This window comes from Ceratina calcarata, unplaced genomic scaffold (assembly GCF_001652005.2).
Source record: "Ceratina calcarata isolate Rehan_Ccalc_2016 unplaced genomic scaffold, ASM165200v1 scaffold39.2, whole genome shotgun sequence".
NCBI classification, from domain to species: Eukaryota; Metazoa; Arthropoda; class Insecta; order Hymenoptera; family Apidae; genus Ceratina; species Ceratina calcarata.
Genome location: NW_017162322.1, coordinates 3174678 through 3195854, shown reverse-complemented (window position 1 = coordinate 3195854; position 21177 = coordinate 3174678). Strand labels below are relative to the sequence as shown.

Sequence of the window (21177 nt, the reverse complement as noted above, 5' to 3'; positions counted from 1 at the left end):
TAAATATTGTACAAGTAAATGCGTATGTTCATCTTATATTTTAATGTGTGTTGCACAAGTTGTTTATGTACAATTAATACATAACAGCACATGATCAATCACAAGTTTGACGACTCTGAGACACAATTATATGGCACTTCTAAAGTTCTATTCCTTTCCGATTATTTCGAGACTCTCGTAAATGATGAAATTGACTAGATACCCAAGTTATGCATTATTTTATATCAATAAGAAAAAGTAATTTATTATGAAGAGCTTAACATCTAGTATTGATTCTGGATTTGCAAACATATGTGATCACATATTTTCAAGAAGTACAACGTTTTATTCGCAGCAGCGTCGACTCCTTTCCTAAGATCTCCATCATTTCAGCTACTGGTGGACCCGCCTGAAAATAAAAAGAACCAACATCATACTGCACGTATACTTTCACGTGATTAAATAATCATTATCCATTTACTTTCAAACCGCAAATTACAGAACGTAAGCATTTCATCAGTGTCGCATACGATATATCATGTTCGTTAGAAAACTCTTTAAGGTACTTATTCATCCATGCAGTATTAAAATTTTCACTGTTAATCTCAACAAGCTTTGTACTTAATATTTTAAGCGTATCTGTGAAAGGAGGAACAGCTTCAGTTATATAAAAAAAACGTTTTATATGACCACAACTTTACCTATATGGTCTAAGTAAGTATTGTCCGCTGATGTAGCGGGTACAATCCATAAAAATTCTAAATCCGGAGATACTAAATCATTCAATTTCGATATTCTGTTCTGTGCCCATTTTAACGTAGACATTATATGATGTTCGTCTAATTGTAAACTACCATCCGTTTGTCTGAAACAATACTTAATATGTATGAACGAGAGAAAGAGCACAGTAAAAGTAACAGCAAGGTAAACTGTGTACCTATTTGGGAATGCTTCCGTCACCAACTTCTTAATGCGTTCGATTAAAAATTTCTTATTCTTTTCGTACGCCAATAATTTCGATATTTCTAGTTTGTTAAACTCCAGCAATTTTGGAGGCGAAAGTTTCCCAGAACTTACTCTTATTTTCGAAACATCAAACTGAAATAATAAAGAAGGAATAAAATGTACGGTGTAGAGATAGGGACAGTCTGTGCGTTAAAAATTGAATATAAGTACTTCTTTAATTAATTCCTCATAACTGTTAATGTAATTGGCACCACCCTTGTTATCGAAACCACCACCGGCGTGAATAACATAATTTAAAACTGCTAATGGAAAAATTCCTTCTTTTCTAAAGGATTCAATCGTTATATCATTTTGCCTCTTCGATAATTTCGATCCATCGGAATTTAATATTAACGGCAAATGTCCGTATATAGGCGGAGTCCAATTAAATGCTCTGTAATAATTAGATAATTACATTCATCTTCGATAGAACTTCAACTCGATCAAAATGCATCTAGGAATACTTATTGTTCATCTAAAAGTATAACACATTCTGACTTCAAACATATTTTATTACTCATCGTACATTATTTATGATACATATAGAAACTTATATCGCAACTATTCTGTTTCTACGTTATATTAAAAATATCCTACAATTATTTTACATTGAAAATATGACGATTCAAAAATGCTATGTATATGTATAAAATTGATTAAGATTGTTATAACAGTACTTACTTATACATCATTATGTGCTTAGGTGTAGATACTTGCCACTCGATTCCCCGTAATACATGAGATATTTCCATAAAATGATCGTCAACGACGTTTGCAAAGTGATAAGTCGGATACCCATCTGTTTTAATGATAATTGGATCTCCTTCCCTCTCCCCGACGTTCTGAGTTATTTCACCGTATATTAAATCATCAAAACGTTCTACACCTGGAGATAACTGCAAAATGATGGACGTTTAAATTTTCATTCAATCACGATATATATCGTACATTACTTTCGTATACCTTGAACCTAATACAAAAAGGAACTCCCTTATTCAATTTCATTTTCACTTCGTCAGCATTTAAATGTCTACATCTATTATCATACTTAGGCACTTGTCCAGATTTTAGTGCTGCCTTTCTCACTAATTCTAGCCTGTGCTCCGTGCAGAAGCAGTAATAAGCAGACTGATTCTCTATAAGCTTTTCCACTTGTTCCCTGTAATTCAAGATCTCCTTTGTTTAAATGATATCAACTTTCAAACTGTACGAGTCAGTTACTATAATAATTATCTGAAGTTCGATTTAAAAACAGAACATATACTTGTATAAATCGAGTCGTTTAGATTGTACGTAGGGGCCAACAGGCCCATTTCTTATTGGATCCTCGTCGGCTATGATTCCAGACCATAGCAAGTCGTTTTGGATCTTTTCCATTGCTCCTGGTACACATCTGGTTTGATCAGTATCTTCGATTCGCAGAACGAATGCACCATCATTAGCACGTGCAAATAAATAATTATACAACGCGGTACGCAAACTACCTACGTGTAACAAACCTGAAATCATATGATATCTCCTTAATTTATAGATATATATATATAAAAAGAAATAAATGAACGTGTTACATACCAGTTGGACTGGGTGCAAATCTGACTCTCACTTGTACCTTCTTAAAGAATCGTTTCTGTACAAATTGGACGTTTACAACACGTAAAATGTTATGCTTCATCGTATCACAAATTGAATTAAAGTTTTATTTGAAGTTTCATTGAATCTCGTCAAGTATAAAAATATATTCTATCTTATATCGTATGACGAAACTTCCAGTTTATGTAAAACTGTACTTATATATAGCGTCGACGTGTCTTTATTAGATTAAATTTTTAATTGCGGTCCTTTTAAGGTGAATAAAAATACATTACCGAGATCAGATAATTCATTTATACTTATGCTTTCCATTCCTACGATTATACGACACATGTTATTAGAATACTATCGAATCTAGTAAAAAGTAAAAATAGATATTAGAGATGGCGTTCAAAATCACTAACCGTGATTTTTCTACTGATGGCTTGAACTGCTACCAGAGATGAAGAGGAAGATTGCTCATTTCTTTGTTCGAAAGTGGACACTAGTTTTTTATTTCTCATTATTTATGTATTTTTTTGTAACATAATTTCTCAATATTTGAAACTCATTTAAATTTTACCGCCAAGAGACGCACTTCCGCTTTCGAAACAATATGGCTGCTCATTTGCCGATTACGAGATTTTAAGAATAAGCAACGACTCTGAATACCGGCCTTGATTTTATAAGTTTTATACTTCATGCATGAAAAAGAAGTGAGAGACGCGGAAAAGGAGAAAAACCATTGCACAACTTTCCCGTTTCTTTCACTTCTTTTTCAAGCATGAAGTATAAAACTTATAGTATCTGAACATACCATAAATGTGTACATTGAACGCGGAACGGTGGGACATACCAGGGTTGCCAGAAAAGTGTATCTCATACCCCCTCCAGCAGCAACTTGCCTCGATTCCCCTCTCGCGATATTCAGCAGAGAGGAACGTCACGCTGTTTCTACTATGGTATTGCGAGAGGGGAATCGAGCCAACTTGCTAGTGGAGGGGGTATGGGTTACAATGGGATACATTTTTCTGGCAGCCCTGGGATGCACTTAAGTGCTAAGTGCCAAGTGCGAGAAACGACTATAAATACTGTGCTGAAATTGCCAGTAAGAAATGAAACGCACGTGGCGAAATATTCTAAATCGTGATTAAAAATTGTTTTGAGCTATTTGTACTTGGAGCGTCATTCCGGTCGCCAGGACCGTGCGCGCGGAGAAAATTCGTCAACTTTTACGTTCTACGATACTGGTATGGTATAGTAACGGTGGTGTTAACAGATGATTGGTCTGTTTTAGTTACCGATAGCGTTGAAAGGATGCATTTCAGTCGCAGGCCAAGCGCCGCAAGTTCCGCGCGGGGCGGGTGTTGTCATTGTATTTTCACGTGAAGAAAAGTGAATTTTCGCAGGATATTCGGGAACGAATTTGCGTGAAAATGCCGCCGAAAAAGCGGGAGAGAGAAGTAGACGGGCAGAGAGGTCCGCGGCTAGATCATATACAAGCAGACCACGAGCTGTTCCTGCAGGCCTTCGAAAGTAAGTCCTTTCAGACACCACATTTACTTTCCCATGCGTCCCACGGCTCCGGGACTAATTAGCATTGAATAACGGACCGAGCGAACAATCGGTGTTTGGACGGTTTTATACATTTATGTTCGTTTTTTCCGAGTGATCGCACATAACCCCACTCATTGAGAACGTACTGAGCGCCGAATCGCGCGTCGGTACACCCTCGTTCCCTCCTTTACTTCAGCTTGCGGACACCTGTCATTCTTTGACCGCGTTCAAAGAATCTTAGATGTAATGAAATTGATGCCAAGTTACTACGTTTAATTGCAGACAAGCATTCATATACGTACTTATCGCAGTAACTTCGAAACTTATAATATTAATATTATCCCACAATGTATTTTTATAATTCATGATCAATAAGTATTATTTGTTTCAATGAGTCCAGTTTATAAAATTTAGTTCTGTTTAGTCTCAATTAAGATCATGAAGGAAATCCGAATTCTGCGAAACAACGATGAGTTCAGCCTGGCGAAAGTTTGTTTTTACTTTATAAAAATGATTTCACACACATTTGATACGGATATTTTACAATTAATCTTTCTTATAAAATATGATGTTTCTTTCGGATTGAATTGAAATAAAATGGGATCAGAGAGGTTTAACCTGCGTTGAACGTAACAAGGATAAAAATCCGCAGGCTTCTCGTATTCGGACGAGAAAAACCTTATCATCACTTCCCATTTGAAATTCAGGAAGAATCAGTCTGGCAATTTGTCGTTCTTCTTTATAGACCTACAGAGAGAGTAGTTTACTTTCGAGATAAAATTTAAGCCGTTTGCCATCTAGCGATACTGAACTCAATTACTTCTTTCTTTCGTAATAATTGTTCTTTTTTTTTTAAATTAAATAAAGGGACACATCTTGCAATACCTTTTTGTTACTCTCGAATTAAATTCCGGATTTTCTTTTTCAGAACCAACTCAGATATACCGATTTCTACGCACAAGGAACCAAATATCAGTGAGTAGAATTATAATAAACCAGATACATGCTTTTTATTTTATTTTAATCGTTAATTATTTATACTTATATTATATTTAACTTATTCCTCAAAGTGTTAACTGAGTACTCTGATATTTAATGATATTGAAAAAGAATATGTTTATTAGATGAAATCGAAACAAGTACCTGCATGTAAGTGCATCTGGTACAATGTTTTTTCTTGTATCAACGATTTGGTGAACTTTTGTTTTCGATTTTTATGAATAAATAAATTCTAATCTCCGCTAGAGTGTTTGTGAATATTTCTGCGTTGTAATAAAAATTTGTATTCAGATCTTTTACACTTTAGTTTGATCATATTGAGCGGTAGGTATACAATTCTATTATAAAATTGTTGTTTATAATTCAAGTGAAAATGTACTATTTATTTATATTTGTTTGGAAATTAAGGGGGACGAGATTGTACATTTTATGCAATTTCTTTTTAGCCAATATTTCTGTATAGAAATTTAACTTACATGAGGCAGCGTATGTCCAGAAGCCATAAATCGAGACGAGGCTTCAAAATCGACGCGATATTAGAAAAACTAATGTCGAAGAATAATCAAGAACAGAATCTCGCTATTCGCGGATACATGACACTCACTTTTCTAGGTTTTTATGATAAGAAAGGTAAGTACGTTCGGAAGTACTGTATTCCATCGAGCATACGTTTCATTGACGATTCATTACAGTTGAAGCACCTCATGATCCCGTGAAAGTGGAAACGTTATTATTAAAAATATGTCACAAGAAACGGAAAGACGTCAGTTCGCCCATTATGCAGGCAAGCGTAACTGTTTTAATTAAATGATCGACTAACGTGCACGAATCTCAGAAGAATAATAAGTAAATGTTATTACAGGTTTCCGTTGGCACAAGCGAAGTTCCAATCAATCCTTGCGAGAATCAACCGCCTCCGAAAGCACCTACTATATCGATACCTAACGAATCGTTCAGTTTAAATAATGGTCACGTAGCAAAGACTTATATGCTTCTACTTAGAGTGTATTGTACATCCAATACTGGCTGCCTTACGCATAACTGTGATTTAGATGGTACAAGTCTACTCTACGGTTCCAACACATCAAATCATCATGGATCAATTTTTAAAATATATGTACGAGCATGCTTTCATAATCACTTTCTTGCAGAACCAGCTCAAAAGCGTCGTAAGTCGTCTACAGGTTCGATTAAAAACGGAGGGGAAGACATAAAATTGTACGGTTCCGAGCTCATAGTGTACGATAAACATAACCGATGTCTATTGACTGACGGCGATTACGAGTTAGGATTACAAGAAGTACAAACTAATATTCGATCCAGCCCAAAGAAGCACAGCTCTTGGGAATCTGTACCTGATATCAAGGATTGCAGCCCGTTCGAAATATTTAGCAAAGGCCCGACATTAAAATTTAGGCTTAATTGGACGACCGAGCCGAGCAACGGTTTGGTTGATAGACCAGCTCCGATACACCCGATGCCGAGCGTTGACAACAAAGAAAATCGATCCGGAAACGGTAAGTCAGGCTACACTCTCTTTTTGACAAAGATCAAGAGTACTGAACTGTTTCGTCTTCTTTGTTTCAGCTGCTCTGGAACGCTCTTCCACGAATAATAATAATATCAGTAGTAATAACAATAATAATAATAATAACAATAGTAGTAGTAATAACAACAATAATTCTACACTGCCAACACCTAGTCCACTTAATCCATCGAGAATGACGACGACACTTATTGAAAAGACGGACACCACGATGGCCACGCAGCAAATAGTTTATCAGTTCCTGTATAATAATAACAGTCGCCAGCAGACGGAAGCTTGCGAGGATCTGCATTGCCCCTGGTGTTCATTAGACTGCGGAAAACTTTACTCGCTTTTAAAGCACTTAAAATTATGTCACTCGCGATTTACATTTACGTACGTGGTAAGTAGTTATTTTTAAATTCAGGGTGCGGCGATGTTAATGCATAATGATCTAATTCTTTATGCTGAGACGTCTGGGTTTTATTAAAATTCCTAGCCAGTGACTTGCTTCTCTTTACTTTCGAATGAGAAATTAGCTCGTTTGTAGTAACTGTACCGTCGCATTCCGATATCTTATTATGAATGTTTGTTTAGCCAATTCCACAGGGTGCTCGAATAGACGTAGCAATAAACGAGTGTTACGACGGGTCCTACGCCGGTAGCCCTCATGAATTAATCTCGCAGCCGTCGAGCGTCGCGTTCTCGAGGACAGGACCGACGAGGCGTACCAGCGTAACGAATATTTTAGTGTGTCGGCCGAAGAGAACTAAGCCGAGCCTCTCGGAATTTTTAGAACTCGACGAGAATGAATACGAAAGCCAAAGACCGTACATTACAGGCCACAATAGGTACGGCGTTTGATTAAGATTATAATTGTACACTGGACTTGTCGCACACGATGAATCGAACACAACGTTCCAAATTTGCTTCAGGTTGTATCATCACACCGTTACGTGTTTGCCCATATACCCGAAGGAGATGGACAACGACTCCGAGGGTGAGAACGACCCGAAGTGGTTGCAAACGAAGACGATGATGATGATCGACGATTTCACGGATGTGAACGAAGGGGAGAAGGAGCTGATGAAAATGTGGAATTTGCACGTGATGAAACACGGTTACGTGGGAGACTGCCAAATACCGTTGGCTTGCCAAATGTTTTTAGAGACTAAAGGGAAGGAATTGCTCATGAAGAATTTGTACCGTAATTTTGTCTTGCACATGTGCAGTTTGTTCGACTTCGGCCTGATCAGCCCGGTGGTTTTATATCAGACGATCCAGAAGCTACAGGAGATTATGAAGGAGGGCGGCGAGGACAGCGACGTCCGAAAGGTTTTACAGAAATCTCACGAGGCTCAAGTCGAGAAGTGGCTAGCCTCCGGGTGTCACGCGACTGCGGGCGTTAAACTCGAGACTGCGGCCAGTAAGGTGAACTTCAATAAAGAAGGATCAAATTCTAACGCTAGACGAAAAACTACTCTGCCGCTCGGCTCGCCGAACTCGCAGTCCGTGAAGAGCGCGTCCATTCACAACAACGTTACCAAGCACGCCAGCATGATGAACACATCCTCGAACAAGACTGTTAATCATAATAGCTCTATCAACAAGAATGCAGGATCGTTCGCGTCCGTGCAGAACATTACGAGTAAGACTGCTGCTTCCACGGTTTGCGCAACGAACGCGACTAATAGTAAAACTTCCACGGTGGTTTCTATACCGAACGGGACGTCGAGTCAGAACGACATGGGACAGAAACAGGTGAACGATGTGCCGGCAAGGCGTAAGAGTACAAATTCGATAGTTCAAATCACGGAGAACGCGACGCCGTTGCGTCGGAAATCAATGGCGAGCGAGAACGCGACTATCGAATATCACAGAAGGAAACTGGTATTAGACTCGGTACCAAATAACGGTAATAGTAACCAAAAACCAGCCCAAAACGGAAGTAGCTATTAGTAACCGTTATACACGCATATATACAATACGTTGCTGTGCTAATGTGTACGTTTTTGTACAGTATTTGTTGCAAATGATATAACTCCGGTTAGGATGATCGGCATTAACTATAGCTGATAACTGATAATCATTGCTCTAGCCACTAGATCAATTTTTCTATATAAATTTGAAAGTTTTGACGGTCGAAGCAAAATGACAAATTTTCGAATAGTTCGAGTGATAGCCCTAAATGAAATTTGATAATACGAACAGATAAATTATTTTGACTATGCGAAAGCCAAAAATCTTTATTTCTTCAGATATGAAAAGAAAAAGAGACAAGGAAATATAATGCACGCGTTCTTTCTTGGTCTAGTCAATGATACTAATTTGTACATTTTCGATAATCTGAAAATTGATTTGCTTAGTAGTATAATGAGAATCGTATTGCCTCGTATACTTATAATTTACACGATTTGCTAATTGTAATATTTTAATAGCAGAGGACTGAGAAGGGAAATTAGGGAATGTACGTCAGGTTTATGAGTGACTACGATTCGTGAACGAAGTCGAAGTAGTAGCTGGACGAAACCTTGTACGATTCGCGGACAGGGACGATATTCTTTTACACGATAGGAAAAGTCGTATCATCTGTGTAACATTGATTTGAGACCGAACTGGAAAAGTTAGTACATAATCTATTAAAAGATGGGACCTTCATACAAATTACTTCGTGTGAACTCAATTTAATAAACCGAGGCTGTAAGTTATAAGTTTTACCCCCCTGAAGAAAAAAAAATAAGGAATAAGCTGTTATAAAAAAAGTGCCTTTATGAAAGCGAGAGTATCTGGATCAATGAGGGTGACTGTCGCCATTAAGTGTGGCATTAAAGTTCTGCGTGGAGTACTTGTACTCGGATATCTGTCGATTGTACGTCGTTTTCTCTTCCTTTTTTCTAGCAACGGTTTTTGTTAATTGTCGTTCTATCAGATAAAATTTATAGATAAGAAGAATCGAATGCAGAGTAAGAACTTTAATACGTTACGATGAATTTATTCTGTGTGTATTATACAGAAATTTTACTGCCGATTATCGTTCGAAGAAACATTTTACATTCCCGTACGTGGTACGCGATTACAATGTAATTAAGTAACGAAGTGTCTCGTTTCAATTTTCTAGCGACGTTCCGATTTCTAGGAAATCAATTATCTTCGAACGAGTTTTATCACTGTCCATTTAATATATTATTACTTGCGCTAGGTTGTAAATACATATAATAAACGATAGAACCATGAGAATTCTTGAGAAGTGTTCATTACTCTTACTTGAAATTATACGAATTACTTTTTGTTAATTCTCTAGGCTAATGATATATCACTTGACCAGCGGTTCTTCTTTTAAACTGCCGGCAATTGTACCATGTATGTACATATATACACAGGGCACACTATTATGTACCAATTAATTTGTAAATACAAATTAATTTACACGTAATAGCGTATGTGTTGAAATTATTGTAGATCTTAAAAGGGAACAGACCTCGAGTTATCATACTGCAAAGGCATGTCTCGTCGAGGAACGATTTTCGTTTCTTAATCAATTACATTGTTCGGTTAATTTATTTCGTATCTTCATAAGGATCATGTGTTTCACTCTGTTGTAGTTGAAATACCGGGGAAAATCAATTTTTACGTATTCGACGTCCCAGTTCAATTGCTCTCTTTCAATGCGCCTTAGAAAGTCTTCGAACATCGGGGCAACCGTTTCCATGTCAGCTGTGGTAAAGACAAATCTCTTTTCCAGAGCTATATAAACTACTTTCGGTGTTTCCGAGTTTAAAAGTTTCGCTAACGTTTGGACGAACCCTGTTGTTATAGTTTCATCGTAAATGACTGCAAGTATACAAAACAAAATTAGATACACTAATTTTATTCTGTGAAATTCAGAACTCACCGTCAGCAGCTAAAATGACAGTAGCCTGATGTAAGTTTTGTTTCGTAAATGTCGGCCAGTCCAAGTTTAAAAAATCTAGTTCGTTAGTACAGATCTTAGACTTAATGTACGACTTGTTCCTTTCAATATTTCTGCGTATCAATTTCAATATTCCTTTCACGTTGATATCTTCAAAGCGAGAAACGTGTTTACAAATTATACATCTAACATATTAAAATCAATGATACGGTCAACCATTAATCCTGTTACCTGTGCAAATTACTTCTTTTGCCAAGAAGCTAGCGACTATGCTAGTTAAACCAACTCCTGCGCCTAATTCTAAGACGATTTTGTCCCTGAACAGGTCAGGATTGGATAAAATGTAATCAGCTAACAATAAGGCACCTCGCCACACTTGTAATCCAACATGCTGCAACTCAGTAGACGTTCGATGCTCTAAAGACATTGATGTACGTTTTCCCCTTGTATCAAGTAGCTTATTTTATATTTAATCAATCTTTACCTATTAGCAATTTCCCTTCTTGCTGCCTATCTATGTCTATATCATCATCTTTATCACGATTTATTACAATACCATTAGGATTGTTTTGTTTAATCATATAGGAGGGATACTTAAAAACAAAGCTTGATATTGTGTCTGAAAATGATTACACTTATTGATACGTCGTTAATAAGAATATAAAACGCTACTAAAACTTACTACTATTTCGATCTTCTGACAAATTTTCATTCTCCGTGAATATTTCTGACGTTACTGTATACCGTGTCATGTTGGATAACGAACATTCATGACGGTGAGAAAATATTAATAACTCGATTTAAATCAGTACTCGTAATTAGACGCATATTTACAGATGTACTTAGAAAACCATGATACGATGAAACGTTCAATTGAAACTTTTTATACTTAATCGGAAGAATTAAGTTGATATACGAATGCTCTGATTTCCACACGGTTAAACTGTTACCGTTAATTCAGCCGGTCATATTTTAACTGACCTTATGTAATGTCATATTAGATCTATATATTTTTCAATCTTCCAAATAAACGTCACCTTCAACTTTTTAATATACAATACTTAATAAGTTACAGAAATAATTTGCTGTTCATGTTTATAAAACATTTAATTATCATCATGTCTCTAAATTAGATTTTGTAAAGAATATCCACGTTTTGCTGTTTTCCCTGACAGCAGGAAATAGAAAACATTGCGTTGCCTTACGAGGAGGATATTTTGAATTAAAATTATAGGTACGTAACAGTGACGTAATACAAGAAGAAAAATCGATGAACGTTCTGAGATTCAACTTTGAAAATGAAACCACTGGTTTCTCCTACAGTGGTAAAAAAAAAGAAAATAGATTTTATACATGTATTAATGGATAATTTTTCTTATACGCAGCCTTTATTAAATGCAGGTAATAAAGGAAATATTCTAATTGGAGGTGATGATTAACGTAAGGTTAAATTTCACGAAAGCACGGATAATTATCTGTATCGCGAAATGATAAAATAGTGTGTATCGGCGAAAAATAAAATGATCTTGTAACCCCTGTATACATGGTAATCTAGTAATCTCGCGTGATCTCGTGGAGTTTTACAGTCCTGCCAGATTCTTGGATTCTGGCATCACCCAATCAACGGCTCCCACGATGGACGGTGGATGCCACGCATTAAACCACGATCTACCGTCTGTATAGTTTCTTCCTGTATCATTGTATTTGATCACTTCGTTTGTGCCAGTTTGTGCTCGCTCTCCTTCAACTTCAACGAACGAACGGTGCTGACCGTGCTGACGACGGTGTCTCGCTATTGTAACAGTAGAATCACAGTTTTCTTCTGTTTCCTCTACAATAGGTTTTTTTCTTTAAATAAGTACGTGCTGTGATATCTCGTCTAACGAGGAGTAACATCGCGACCGTTCGAAAATGAAGTTTCCTACGCTAATTTTAGCGTTTATTTGTTTATTCGCATCGACTTTCGCGAAAATTGAAACCGAGGACTCGGTTTTAGTTCTGACGAAAGATAACATCGAGGAAGCTATCAAAAGTAACGACTATCTCCTCGTCGAATTTTGTAAGTAAACTGCAGCTTAGTTTTAGACAGATTTCTGTCGGCTGTTAAAGGATAACGTGATCTTGGGATCGGTCAAGCTGTTTTTGTACTATGCGCACATGTAAGATGCTTCTGAAGCTGATCCAGATGCTTACACGTCATCATTTAGATGCCGGTCTTTAATAAAAATTATACCTACTTGTTAACGTTATTTTCGTCTGATCTCCCGTGATGTATAAATAAGTTGAAAAGACTAAATATTTATTACGCTTGTTTCACGTAAGATTCATAATATCTCCGAACGTGTCTAAGTCTCATGGTACGACGATCATCTATGGGGATAATATTGCTGAAAGTCATTTTAATCATATTCTGTATTAAAATTCAGATGCACCATGGTGTGGCCATTGCAAGGCGTTAGCTCCCGAGTATGCTAAGGCAGCAAAGAAATTAGAGGAGACCGGATCCCCTATAAAATTAGCTAAAGTCGATGCGATCGTTGAAACGAAATTGGCAGAGGAGCATGGAGTACGTGGCTATCCTACCCTCAAGTTTTACCGTAAGGGATCTGTTATCGACTACGGTGGTGGTCGTCAAGCAGATGACATCATCAAGTGGGTAACGAAGAAGACTGGTCCAGCTGCTAAAGATTTGCCAACAGTTAAGGAGGCTAAAGACTTTATCGAAGCGCATGATGTGGCCACTATTGGATTCTTTAAGGTATCATTATATTGTCTCTTTTTTTAAAACGCATGTATCTAAGATATCTCTTTGATTACATCGATTAGGATGTGGAATCTCTTGATGTAAAAGCATTCTTGGAAGTTGCTGCTACTGTAGACGATCATGCATTTGGTATAAGCAGCAACGAAGAAGTTTTCAGTGAATACGGAGTAGAGGATGGTAAAATTGTTTTGTTTAAGAAGGTACATAATGTTTTGTTTATCTCATAAAATCGTAAATGTATTTAAACGATGTAACATGTTTCATCCAATTCGTTTTAGTTCGACGAGGGCAAGGTCGAATTTAAGGATGATATCGATATTCTGAAATTACAAAACTTTATCGCTGTATATTCACTGCCATTAGTTGTTGAGTTTAATCAAGACACTGCACAAAAGATATTCAATGGCAATATCAAGAGCCACCTTCTTGTCTTCCTTAGCAAAGAATCTGGCGATTTCGACGAGTACGTGGAAAGGCTTAAAGAACCGGCGAAGAAATTCCGTGGAGAGGTACAACAAATCAAATAGATGAAACAATGTCAAAATAGGAAGTGTCATGATTATAAAAGACACTCTGTTTTATTACATAGGTTTTGTTCGTGACGATTAGTGCCGACGAGTCCGACTATGACCGTATCTTCGAATTCTTTGGTATGAAGAAGAGCGAGGTACCTGCTATGCGTATCATTAAACTCGAACAGGACATGGCCAAATACAAACCGGACAAACCGGAAATAACCAGTGAAAACGTTTTGGAATTTGTAACTGCGTTCGTCGAGGGAAAAACGAAGAAACACTTGCTTACGCAAGATTTGCCCGAGGACTGGGACAAGAATCCTGTCAAAGTCCTCGTTAGTACTAACTTCAATGAAGTTGCATTCGATAAGACGAAGAACGTTTTAGTTGAATTTTACGCTCCGTGGTGCGGACATTGTCAGCAGCTGATTCCTGTTTATGAAGCAGTATGTTTCAGCAGTATATTTCAATTAAGGCTGGGATAATTATCCGGATTATCCTATGTGATCCACTTTATTTCTTGAATATTCGAATAACTGCTGACTACGGATATTCGGACGATCCCAGCCCTACTACTAATCTTCCAACAATATTTAATCAGAATGCTTTTAACAATATAACGCGTTTTCAGCTTGGCGAGAAATATAAAGATAGCGAAGATTTAGTGATAGCCAAGATGGATGCCACCGCGAACGAAGTGGAGAGTGTGAAGATCATTAATTACCCAACGATTATCCTTTTCAAAAAAGAGTCTAACGATGTAAGGATTTGACGAGTAGAAAACATTCTGATACAACGTACATTATAGAAACTTGTTCTAAACGTTAGAAATTCTTGAAATTTTAGCGCGTGGAATACAACGGGGAGAGGACGCTCGAAGGACTTTCAAAGTTCATCGAATCCGATGGTGTCTACGGGCAAGCTGCAGAAGAAGTTCGTAAAAACGCTTCGATTTAATATCAGTTAAATGTGTCGCGGTTATATAATATGGCATCCTTTTTTACAGGCTCAAGAAGAGGATGAAGATGATGATGTGCCAAGGAAAGATGAATTATAAGAATAACGTACATCGTGTCACAAAGGAACATATTTAATAATTTCTCATAATTACTGTTCACAAAGTTTTAAAGAATATTAATTTATAGCAGAGCTATTAAGTAATCGCTCATCTTTTTTTATCTTAGCATTTTCAAGCTTAAGTTTACGAATAAACTTTTTCATACTATACGATTAACTTTAGGATTCCTTTGCAGTTTTTACACAACCATCGTTTACATAAACGTATAAGCACACACAAGTTATTCTGTGTACGTACATGTAAACGTGTAGACGTGCTACGATTGGCATAATTCAGTCTAGAACGTACAGTTCGTCCGGCTGAATGTATCTGATGTGATGAGAATTGCACACGGGAATAAAGCAATTTATTTTATATATGTGTTAGACTTAAAAGCTATTTTACATGGATCATATCAGATGTACGAAAATTATCTATATGTACATCAGAACAAACCAAACGATCGCGACACCGTACGTGTCGCTGTCATTGTCTTCTATCTTCATTTCTTTTATACATCACTTACTATTCTGAACATTTTAACGTTTAGATACATAATACATTCTATCTTGTGGTGTTGATGTACGATGATGTAAACATGTGAAAAATCAGTAAGCTAAGGTTTCGGCAAAAAGGAGGTCGTGTTTTATTTTTATAAAAATAAGAAACTTTGTTTTTATGTATACATACATACGCGGGTCACACATTTAAAAATTACCATCTAGCAACAACGTAATACAGTGTAATTATACTCGAAAGCATAATTTTTTCTATCGAGATCTGCAATTGACAAACACATTTCCATTTACAGCATTTAGACAATTCTACTAATTAGTTTTACAAGCATTTAATAATTAGATATCGTTTCAATGTTTTTATCATTGAGTTTAATTAAGTGAAAGTTTTATAAGAGGAATATATGTTAATATATAGATATATACATATAAATGTAATATATACTATATAATATACTTATTCTCTTGAACGAATCCAGTAAATAGTAATATCTATTTTCCTTATTAAATGAGAGAGAGCTAGTATATGTATGTACAAAAGAAGAAATCCTGAAATATACCATGTGAATGTATATATCAAACTGTGTACGAGAGGCACTGTTAACACTTTGAGTAATTCTTTCAAATATTTATTGCCTTACAATTATCTTTAATTTACCGATTTTCATGATTATTTACCAGAAACAGGAAGATCCGGTCGTGCAAATGGACGGACCGTTCGATCTCTTAAAACTATTGGAGTTTTTACATCGAACGCTAGTATTCACGGAGGAAGTGAAGGATGCATTGAAATTGGATTGTGACGAAGCAGATTATTGTTTGAAATCATGGTCTGCTGAAGCCTGTCCTCAGGAGGAGATTGCTAAAGATATTTCTTGCACTTGTCCCAAAGTAAGATTAACAAATAATATACGTCTAATACAATTGTATGAAACGAAGTCATTTTAATCTTTACGTCTATATGGAAGCGTGAGAACGAAGCTGAGGAAATAGCTACGGGTATTAGTAGAGCGTTGTTACAAACGCAGCAGTTACGTGAGAAATTGTCTCTTAATGTAAAGGGACGGAATTACAAATGTTTGAGCATGTACGAAAGCTCCAAGGAAACTGGTAACTGGCTTTATTCTATTCGAAGGAACAGTGTAACACCTTCGTTAATTATTTACGTATCTTCAGATAATAAAAAACAGACGGATAAGAAGAGCGCGAACAATAGCAATATATATTCTAAAAAAGGTTTAACTGAAGCAACAGCAAGTGCTGATAAAAAGATTGATAATAAAATAGTTAATAAGAATGCAAATAAGAAGTCGAATGATGATGACAAGAAGTTAATTGTACGTCCAGCAAAATTAGGAACTAAAAATTTTCTTGCAATAAATAAAAAGAATATAAAAAATATGGTACAAGCCAAACAGTTGGAGAATGCTAAATCTAATAGTTCAGTGGTACAGGTAATTTTATTATCCCTTGATTTATAATCAATTTCAAGCGAGAGAATAGTTTTAATTATTTTATATGTTAATTTTGTACAGTCGAAATTTGTTAAATTTGGTGAGAGGCACTCGGTGGCATCAATCAGTGAATTGAAAGAGCTGATACAAAAGGTATCAATAAATAACAGTACGAATTCTAATGAACACTGTGCCAATTGTCCACTGCACGGAGATACAAGTTCGCGACATAATAAGCGAAGTTCAACGAACGTGACCATCGTAGAGAGTTTCAATTTGACCGATATTCCGCACGAAATAATAAAGTCCTTAAAGATTTATCATACATATTTGAATATTGAACATTCAGAGAAAACATGTAACGAGAAACGGCAAAAAATGTTAAACAAATTCCTAACAGAACTTGATAAAACGGTTGGTAACAATATACAATTAAATAATCTGCATGAATATACGCATACATATGTTACAGGGCGGTGTCGTAAAAAAGAAATTATCACACGAGAATCGTATCATAGCTCCGTTAAATAATTTCATGTCTCTGTTCCAAACTACTTTTTCTGAGAACTTCGAACAATCGGAGTTAGTTAACGTCAAAGCGAAACATGCAGAATTCTGTACGTCATGGAAAATGTATGAAACGAACAAATTCGATACGAACATTTTTGAAAACGCGTTGAGCGCACCGGATATTATCTCTAATACAATGGGATGCATGTCGAACGGAATTTGGAATTCTTCCTTTGCTAAAAGTGTCGAAGGTACGATCTTTGTACTATCTTTGCTGCGTCAAATGTTCTATTTTCTATACTTTTAGGCATGTTAAAAGTTTACTGTATGAGATACACGAATAAGAATCAATTACTATCATTTTTTGGTGTAATGCAACAGCTGCAACAGATACGGTACCATGAAGATCTAATAAAGATCATCGAATCGGACGTGTTTCCTGCTTTTAAGAATGGCTTTGATCCTATGCGATTGGAATACGCGAAAATATATAAAATGATTTCTATTCTATATCAGGGTTTAAATCCGAGAATTCCGGTATTAGTAAGAACCGATAAATAAATATTTTTTTGATTATATACATTCCTCATTGCTATGACAATGATACATAGATTTATCATCCTCGTTACTACGGCAACTAAGACAACTCGAGTGCACAGTTGATATTCGAAATGCACTGTGCATGCTTCCAGTGTAATGTCTCATGTATCCTCTTATGTCAATAAAAGCTATTCTAAAAGATTTACTCTATTTCGATATTTAAAACTGTTAAGGATTATCATTAACTAACACTAAACATTAAATATAAAAAGTTTTTAACATGAAGAACATCAACATGCAATACGCTTACACAAAGAAGCGGCTAGAGTTTGGGAGGCGATGTAATTTTACTGACTATCAAAAGATGGATGTTGACATTAAACCCCACGTAGGATACATGAATAATTATATACACATAAATCCTGTGACCCAGGGTACCCAGTGTGGCAAGATATACTCTGTTCACGAGGTACGAAGTACTTGCAACTAAATATCATTGTTCCCATTAATTATTAATTGATGTCGTTAGATAAACACGAATACTGCTACGTTCAAAGATAGCGGGATGTACCACGCGGAAGGTGGATGGCCGAAAGATTTAAACCCAAAAGACACGGAGCAGACAGTGAGATACAAGCGTAAAATAGAGAAAGACGAGCTGTATATTCATACGATGCTTCAATTGTTACCAGTAATTGTTTCTGTACCTGTCTTCTTATTCATGTACAAAACTCGATTATAAGAATGATATTATTCCTAGCCAATGGAGCAATGCATACTGCAGAATAATGCTTGCAACATCTACGAACAATACTTTAGCGATATGGAACCGATCTCTTTAATACAGCGAGTGTATTCGCGTACAGTGAATGTGTATCGCGACGTCTTGCCCATAAAAAGACAAATAACTCATCTCTCTTGGTCCCCGGATCAAGGAAACCGTTTCGCAGCTAGTTATTGTAATACCGATTTTAGAATAGCGATAAACGATAATCCGCAGTCTTATATTTGGGACGTAGGTAAGATTAAAAATTCTCATTCTCATTATATACATACGCATATACTGTAGTAAGTTGATGTTTGAAATTGATAGAAAATCCAAATAAGCCCTGTTCAATCCTGAAACCGTTTTGTCCTATTTTAACGTTGGAGTACAATCCCAAGGACAGCAATATACTGATTAGTGGATTGCAGACTGGTCAAGTGGCTTGCTGGGATATTCGGAAAGGGTCTGAGCCAGTCGAGATAAGTTTAATCGAAGCTAGTCACAGGGATCTATGTAACGAAGTCCTATGGATAAATTCGAAGACTGGTACCGAATTTTTCAGTGCTTCCAAAGACGGCCAGGTATGAAGAATAGAAAAAACCCGCAGTTGAGTTATTACGTCGGCATAATTACAGATAATGTGGTGGGATATCAGGAAATTACAGTCACCTACAGAGACGTTAGTAATAGACCTCTGTAAGCCCGATAATCAAGATATTAATAACGCGGTCGGGATCTCAGCGTTGCAATTTGAGCCATCCATGGGCACGCGTTTCATGTGCGGACTGGAAAATGGTAATAGAAATATCTAACTGCATCAAATATTCTTCGTTCGTGCATTCATAGTTCTGCTCGTTCTCAGGTATAGTAATATCGGGAAATCGCAAAGGGAAGACTCCGAGCGAGAAGATCGCGACCAGATTTCGAGCACAGTACGGGCCTGTGATAAGTTTGGAGAGAAACCCGACGTTCGTTAAGAACTTTTTGACGGTCGGGGATTGGACAACGAGGATCTGGTCTGAGGATTGCAAAGAGTCTTGCATCGCTTGGACACCGTAAATGTCTTTTAGAAATGATGATCCTTTAACATGTACATTCATAATTCTTTTCAGTGGTCATAGAGATTTCTTAATCGGAGGTGCATGGAGCGTAACGCGATTTTCAGTATTTTTCCTGATAAAGATGGACGGAACGCTGGATGTTTGGGATTTGTTGATACAACAAGATTCGCCAGTACTTAGCGTAAAAGTATGTTTGAACGATGTAATGAAGTAAAACATGTGTGTGTATCATGTACATCTCATGATGGATATTAGGTTTGCGACGAAGTTCTGACGCATATAAAACCGCACGAGCAAGGACAATTAGCGGCGATTGCTAATAAAAAGGGAACAACATTTTTAATCGAATTCTCGGAAGCGTTAACGACTAATCAGAAAAATGACAAGCTGTTATTTACAGCGGTAAGTTCTGTTAACATTGTAGTAATTATGATTATGTATATTATTAGCTTCTTGACAGAGAAACGCGCAGAGAGAAGGTGATAGAAGCGAAAAATAGAGAACAGAGGTTGAAAATGAAATCTCTTAAGAACAATAATATCGAAATTGAATGTCAATCGAAAGTTGACGAAAAGGATTCGAAGTCTCTCAATCCAAATGTTAATGACAATGCGATATTAATGCACTGTGAAGAAGAATACGAAAATGCCATAAAAGCAGTAAGTATATATATAGAAAATGATTCTGAAACATACAGAAACCGAATAAACCATTTTCTCAATTGTACGCGTTATCAGGAACTAGCAAAAGAAGAGGTGACGAGTAATGGAACGATAGAATAATAAAATGAACATTTAAACAGGACTTTAATCAACCTTTTCCTGTCCCGTTTTCTTTCGGTCGAAATTCTACAGCGAGATTCACAATTCTTATAATAATCGAAACGGAGACAAATGATAGAATTACAGTATTCGTATGATGATTACTGAATCTCGGTAGTTTAAATAAAAATTCAGGTTGCTTCGTATCGATTAATGAACAAACTATACCGAAACGATATGTTAGCTGAAACTGTTTTCCGATAAATTCGAACACCTGCAGGTATCAAGCCAAACATGTCTCGTACTAATTATACACTTATATGTACTTTATAATAATTAATATATGGGAGTGAACGTATAAAGAGTCTCTAATAACTCGCTCGACTAATCAAGAGCAGTGAACGAGTATCGGTGGAACTTAACAACAAGCAAGAGAATCATAACCTAAAGGAAACCATTAGGAAGATGCTAAGAGAAAACGAAATGCGATGCAATAAGTAGTGTTCATATGTAAGATTGACGAAATCGACGTTTCACTGAATTCCTTTTTGTTACTGCACAATTCGATTTAACAATAATTTATGCAGAGTTTGAGCAAACTTAAATAAAATGCTTTACTTCTAAAGATGTATATTTCATTTGCTATACCTACACTACGTTTTTCTATTAAATCCGCTTACTATACAATGC

The 21177-nt window shown here is 36.4% G+C and overlaps 6 protein-coding genes across 15 annotated transcripts; 4 read left to right on the top strand and 2 right to left on the bottom strand.

Annotated features, from left to right (window-relative positions):
* Positions 1 to 23: 23 nt before the first annotated feature.
* GluRS-m (putative glutamate--tRNA ligase, mitochondrial) lies at positions 24 to 3220 on the bottom strand. 3 transcript variants are annotated; one of them, XM_026814597.1, is made up of 10 exons: positions 2979 to 3220; positions 2557 to 2888; positions 2249 to 2483; positions 1948 to 2143; positions 1666 to 1880; positions 1156 to 1378; positions 917 to 1077; positions 681 to 844; positions 461 to 618; positions 24 to 388 (listed from the first exon to the last, which is right to left on the bottom strand). In XM_026814597.1, the coding sequence occupies exons 2-10, from the start codon at positions 2654 to 2656 to the stop codon at positions 308 to 310; spliced, it is 1533 nt and encodes a 510-aa protein (XP_026670398.1). In that variant the 5' UTR covers positions 2657 to 2888; positions 2979 to 3220; the 3' UTR covers positions 24 to 307. The 3 variants fall into 3 exon arrangements, with proteins under 3 accessions (XP_026670398.1, XP_017882001.1, XP_017882003.1); XM_018026512.2 differs by lacking the exon at positions 2979 to 3220 and having other exon boundaries at positions 2557 to 2951; XM_018026514.2 differs by lacking the exons at positions 461 to 618; positions 2979 to 3220 and having other exon boundaries at positions 2557 to 2951.
* A 652-nt stretch (positions 3221 to 3872) lies between these two features.
* On the top strand, positions 3873 to 9871 carry Su(z)12 (Polycomb protein Su(z)12). 3 transcript variants are annotated; one of them, XM_018026659.2, is made up of 9 exons: positions 3874 to 4089; positions 5039 to 5085; positions 5556 to 5739; positions 5802 to 5893; positions 5972 to 6164; positions 6261 to 6626; positions 6697 to 7037; positions 7232 to 7485; positions 7570 to 9871. In XM_018026659.2, the coding sequence occupies exons 1-9, from the start codon at positions 3990 to 3992 to the stop codon at positions 8591 to 8593; spliced, it is 2601 nt and encodes an 866-aa protein (XP_017882148.1). In that variant the 5' UTR covers positions 3874 to 3989; the 3' UTR covers positions 8594 to 9871. The 3 variants fall into 3 exon arrangements, with proteins under 3 accessions (XP_017882147.1, XP_017882145.1, XP_017882148.1); XM_018026658.2 differs by having other exon boundaries at positions 3873 to 4089; positions 5972 to 6626; positions 7244 to 7485; XM_018026656.2 differs by having other exon boundaries at positions 3873 to 4089; positions 5972 to 6626.
* Positions 9611 to 11850, bottom strand: LOC108626156 (methyltransferase-like protein 22). 3 transcript variants are annotated; one of them, XM_018026666.2, is made up of 5 exons: positions 11227 to 11850; positions 11029 to 11178; positions 10776 to 10961; positions 10527 to 10694; positions 9611 to 10465 (listed from the first exon to the last, which is right to left on the bottom strand). In XM_018026666.2, the coding sequence occupies exons 2-5, from the start codon at positions 11123 to 11125 to the stop codon at positions 10170 to 10172; spliced, it is 747 nt and encodes a 248-aa protein (XP_017882155.1). In that variant the 5' UTR covers positions 11126 to 11178; positions 11227 to 11850; the 3' UTR covers positions 9611 to 10169. The 3 variants fall into 3 exon arrangements, with proteins under 3 accessions (XP_017882155.1, XP_017882153.1, XP_017882154.1); XM_018026664.2 differs by having other exon boundaries at positions 11029 to 11163; XM_018026665.2 differs by having other exon boundaries at positions 11029 to 11163; positions 11230 to 11850.
* Positions 11851 to 12257: 407 nt separating this feature from the next.
* Pdi (protein disulfide isomerase) lies at positions 12258 to 15515 on the top strand. Its single transcript, XM_018026663.2, has 8 exons — positions 12258 to 12603; positions 12971 to 13302; positions 13371 to 13508; positions 13587 to 13817; positions 13898 to 14269; positions 14455 to 14583; positions 14670 to 14756; positions 14830 to 15515. The coding sequence occupies exons 1-8, from the start codon at positions 12456 to 12458 to the stop codon at positions 14878 to 14880; spliced, it is 1488 nt and encodes a 495-aa protein (XP_017882152.1). The 5' UTR covers positions 12258 to 12455; the 3' UTR covers positions 14881 to 15515.
* A 508-nt stretch (positions 15516 to 16023) lies between these two features.
* Positions 16024 to 18100, top strand: LOC108626153 (reticulocyte-binding protein 3-like). 2 transcript variants are annotated; one of them, XM_018026662.2, is made up of 6 exons: positions 16024 to 16286; positions 16364 to 16505; positions 16572 to 16849; positions 16931 to 17263; positions 17322 to 17610; positions 17667 to 18100. In XM_018026662.2, exons 1-6 carry the CDS (start codon positions 16062 to 16064, stop codon positions 17918 to 17920), a joined length of 1521 nt encoding a protein of 506 aa, XP_017882151.1. In that variant the 5' UTR covers positions 16024 to 16061; the 3' UTR covers positions 17921 to 18100. The 2 variants fall into 2 exon arrangements, with proteins under 2 accessions (XP_017882151.1, XP_017882150.1); XM_018026661.2 differs by having other exon boundaries at positions 16364 to 16849.
* Positions 18101 to 18154: 54 nt separating this feature from the next.
* Positions 18155 to 21171, top strand: LOC108626152 (dynein, axonemal, intermediate chain 2). Of its 3 annotated transcripts, XM_018026660.2 has the most exons (10): positions 18155 to 18368; positions 18429 to 18590; positions 18660 to 18918; positions 18993 to 19246; positions 19301 to 19460; positions 19528 to 19720; positions 19778 to 19913; positions 19982 to 20128; positions 20176 to 20385; positions 20464 to 21156. In XM_018026660.2, exons 1-10 carry the CDS (start codon positions 18180 to 18182, stop codon positions 20506 to 20508), a joined length of 1755 nt encoding a protein of 584 aa, XP_017882149.1. In that variant the 5' UTR covers positions 18155 to 18179; the 3' UTR covers positions 20509 to 21156. The 3 variants fall into 3 exon arrangements, with proteins under 3 accessions (XP_017882149.1, XP_026670395.1, XP_026670396.1); XM_026814594.1 differs by having other exon boundaries at positions 20176 to 21171; XM_026814595.1 differs by lacking the exon at positions 20464 to 21156 and having other exon boundaries at positions 20187 to 20323.
* The last annotated feature ends 6 nt before the right edge of the window (positions 21172 to 21177 follow it).

Excerpts from the sequence above, each read along its gene's own strand:
- GluRS-m (XM_026814597.1), bottom strand. The coding sequence starts at position 2,656 with ATGAAGCATAACATTTTACGTGTTGTAAACGTCCAATTTGTACAGAAA. Across the intron at positions 1,078-1,155 it reads ATGAGGAATTAATTAAAGAA|TTTGATGTTTCGAAAATAAG; the intron begins GTACTTATATTC and ends TTATTATTTCAG. Across the intron at positions 389-460 it reads CTGTAATTTGCGGTTTGAAA|GCGGGTCCACCAGTAGCTGA; the intron begins GTAAATGGATAA and ends TTTTATTTTCAG.
- LOC108626156 (XM_018026664.2), bottom strand. The coding sequence starts at position 11,296 with ATGACACGGTATACAGTAACGTCAGAAATATTCACGGAGAATGAAAAT. Across the intron at positions 11,164-11,226 it reads GTCAGAAGATCGAAATAGTA|ACACAATATCAAGCTTTGTT; the intron begins GTAAGTTTTAGT and ends AATCATTTTCAG. Across the intron at positions 10,695-10,775 it reads AAAAGAAGTAATTTGCACAG|ATATCAACGTGAAAGGAATA; the intron begins GTAACAGGATTA and ends CTCGCTTTGAAG.
- Pdi (XM_018026663.2), top strand. The coding sequence starts at position 12,456 with ATGAAGTTTCCTACGCTAATTTTAGCGTTTATTTGTTTATTCGCATCG. Across the intron at positions 13,509-13,586 it reads AAATTGTTTTGTTTAAGAAG|TTCGACGAGGGCAAGGTCGA; the intron begins GTACATAATGTT and ends AATTCGTTTTAG. Across the intron at positions 14,757-14,829 it reads ACGGGCAAGCTGCAGAAGAA|GCTCAAGAAGAGGATGAAGA; the intron begins GTTCGTAAAAAC and ends CCTTTTTTACAG.
- LOC108626153 (XM_018026661.2), top strand. The coding sequence starts at position 16,062 with ATGATTATTTACCAGAAACAGGAAGATCCGGTCGTGCAAATGGACGGA. Across the intron at positions 16,287-16,363 it reads TTTCTTGCACTTGTCCCAAA|CGTGAGAACGAAGCTGAGGA; the intron begins GTAAGATTAACA and ends TCTATATGGAAG. Across the intron at positions 17,611-17,666 it reads CTTTGCTAAAAGTGTCGAAG|GCATGTTAAAAGTTTACTGT; the intron begins GTACGATCTTTG and ends CTATACTTTTAG.
- LOC108626152 (XM_026814594.1), top strand. The coding sequence starts at position 18,180 with ATGAAGAACATCAACATGCAATACGCTTACACAAAGAAGCGGCTAGAG. Across the intron at positions 18,369-18,428 it reads AGATATACTCTGTTCACGAG|ATAAACACGAATACTGCTAC; the intron begins GTACGAAGTACT and ends TGATGTCGTTAG. Across the intron at positions 19,247-19,300 it reads GTGCTTCCAAAGACGGCCAG|ATAATGTGGTGGGATATCAG; the intron begins GTATGAAGAATA and ends GCATAATTACAG.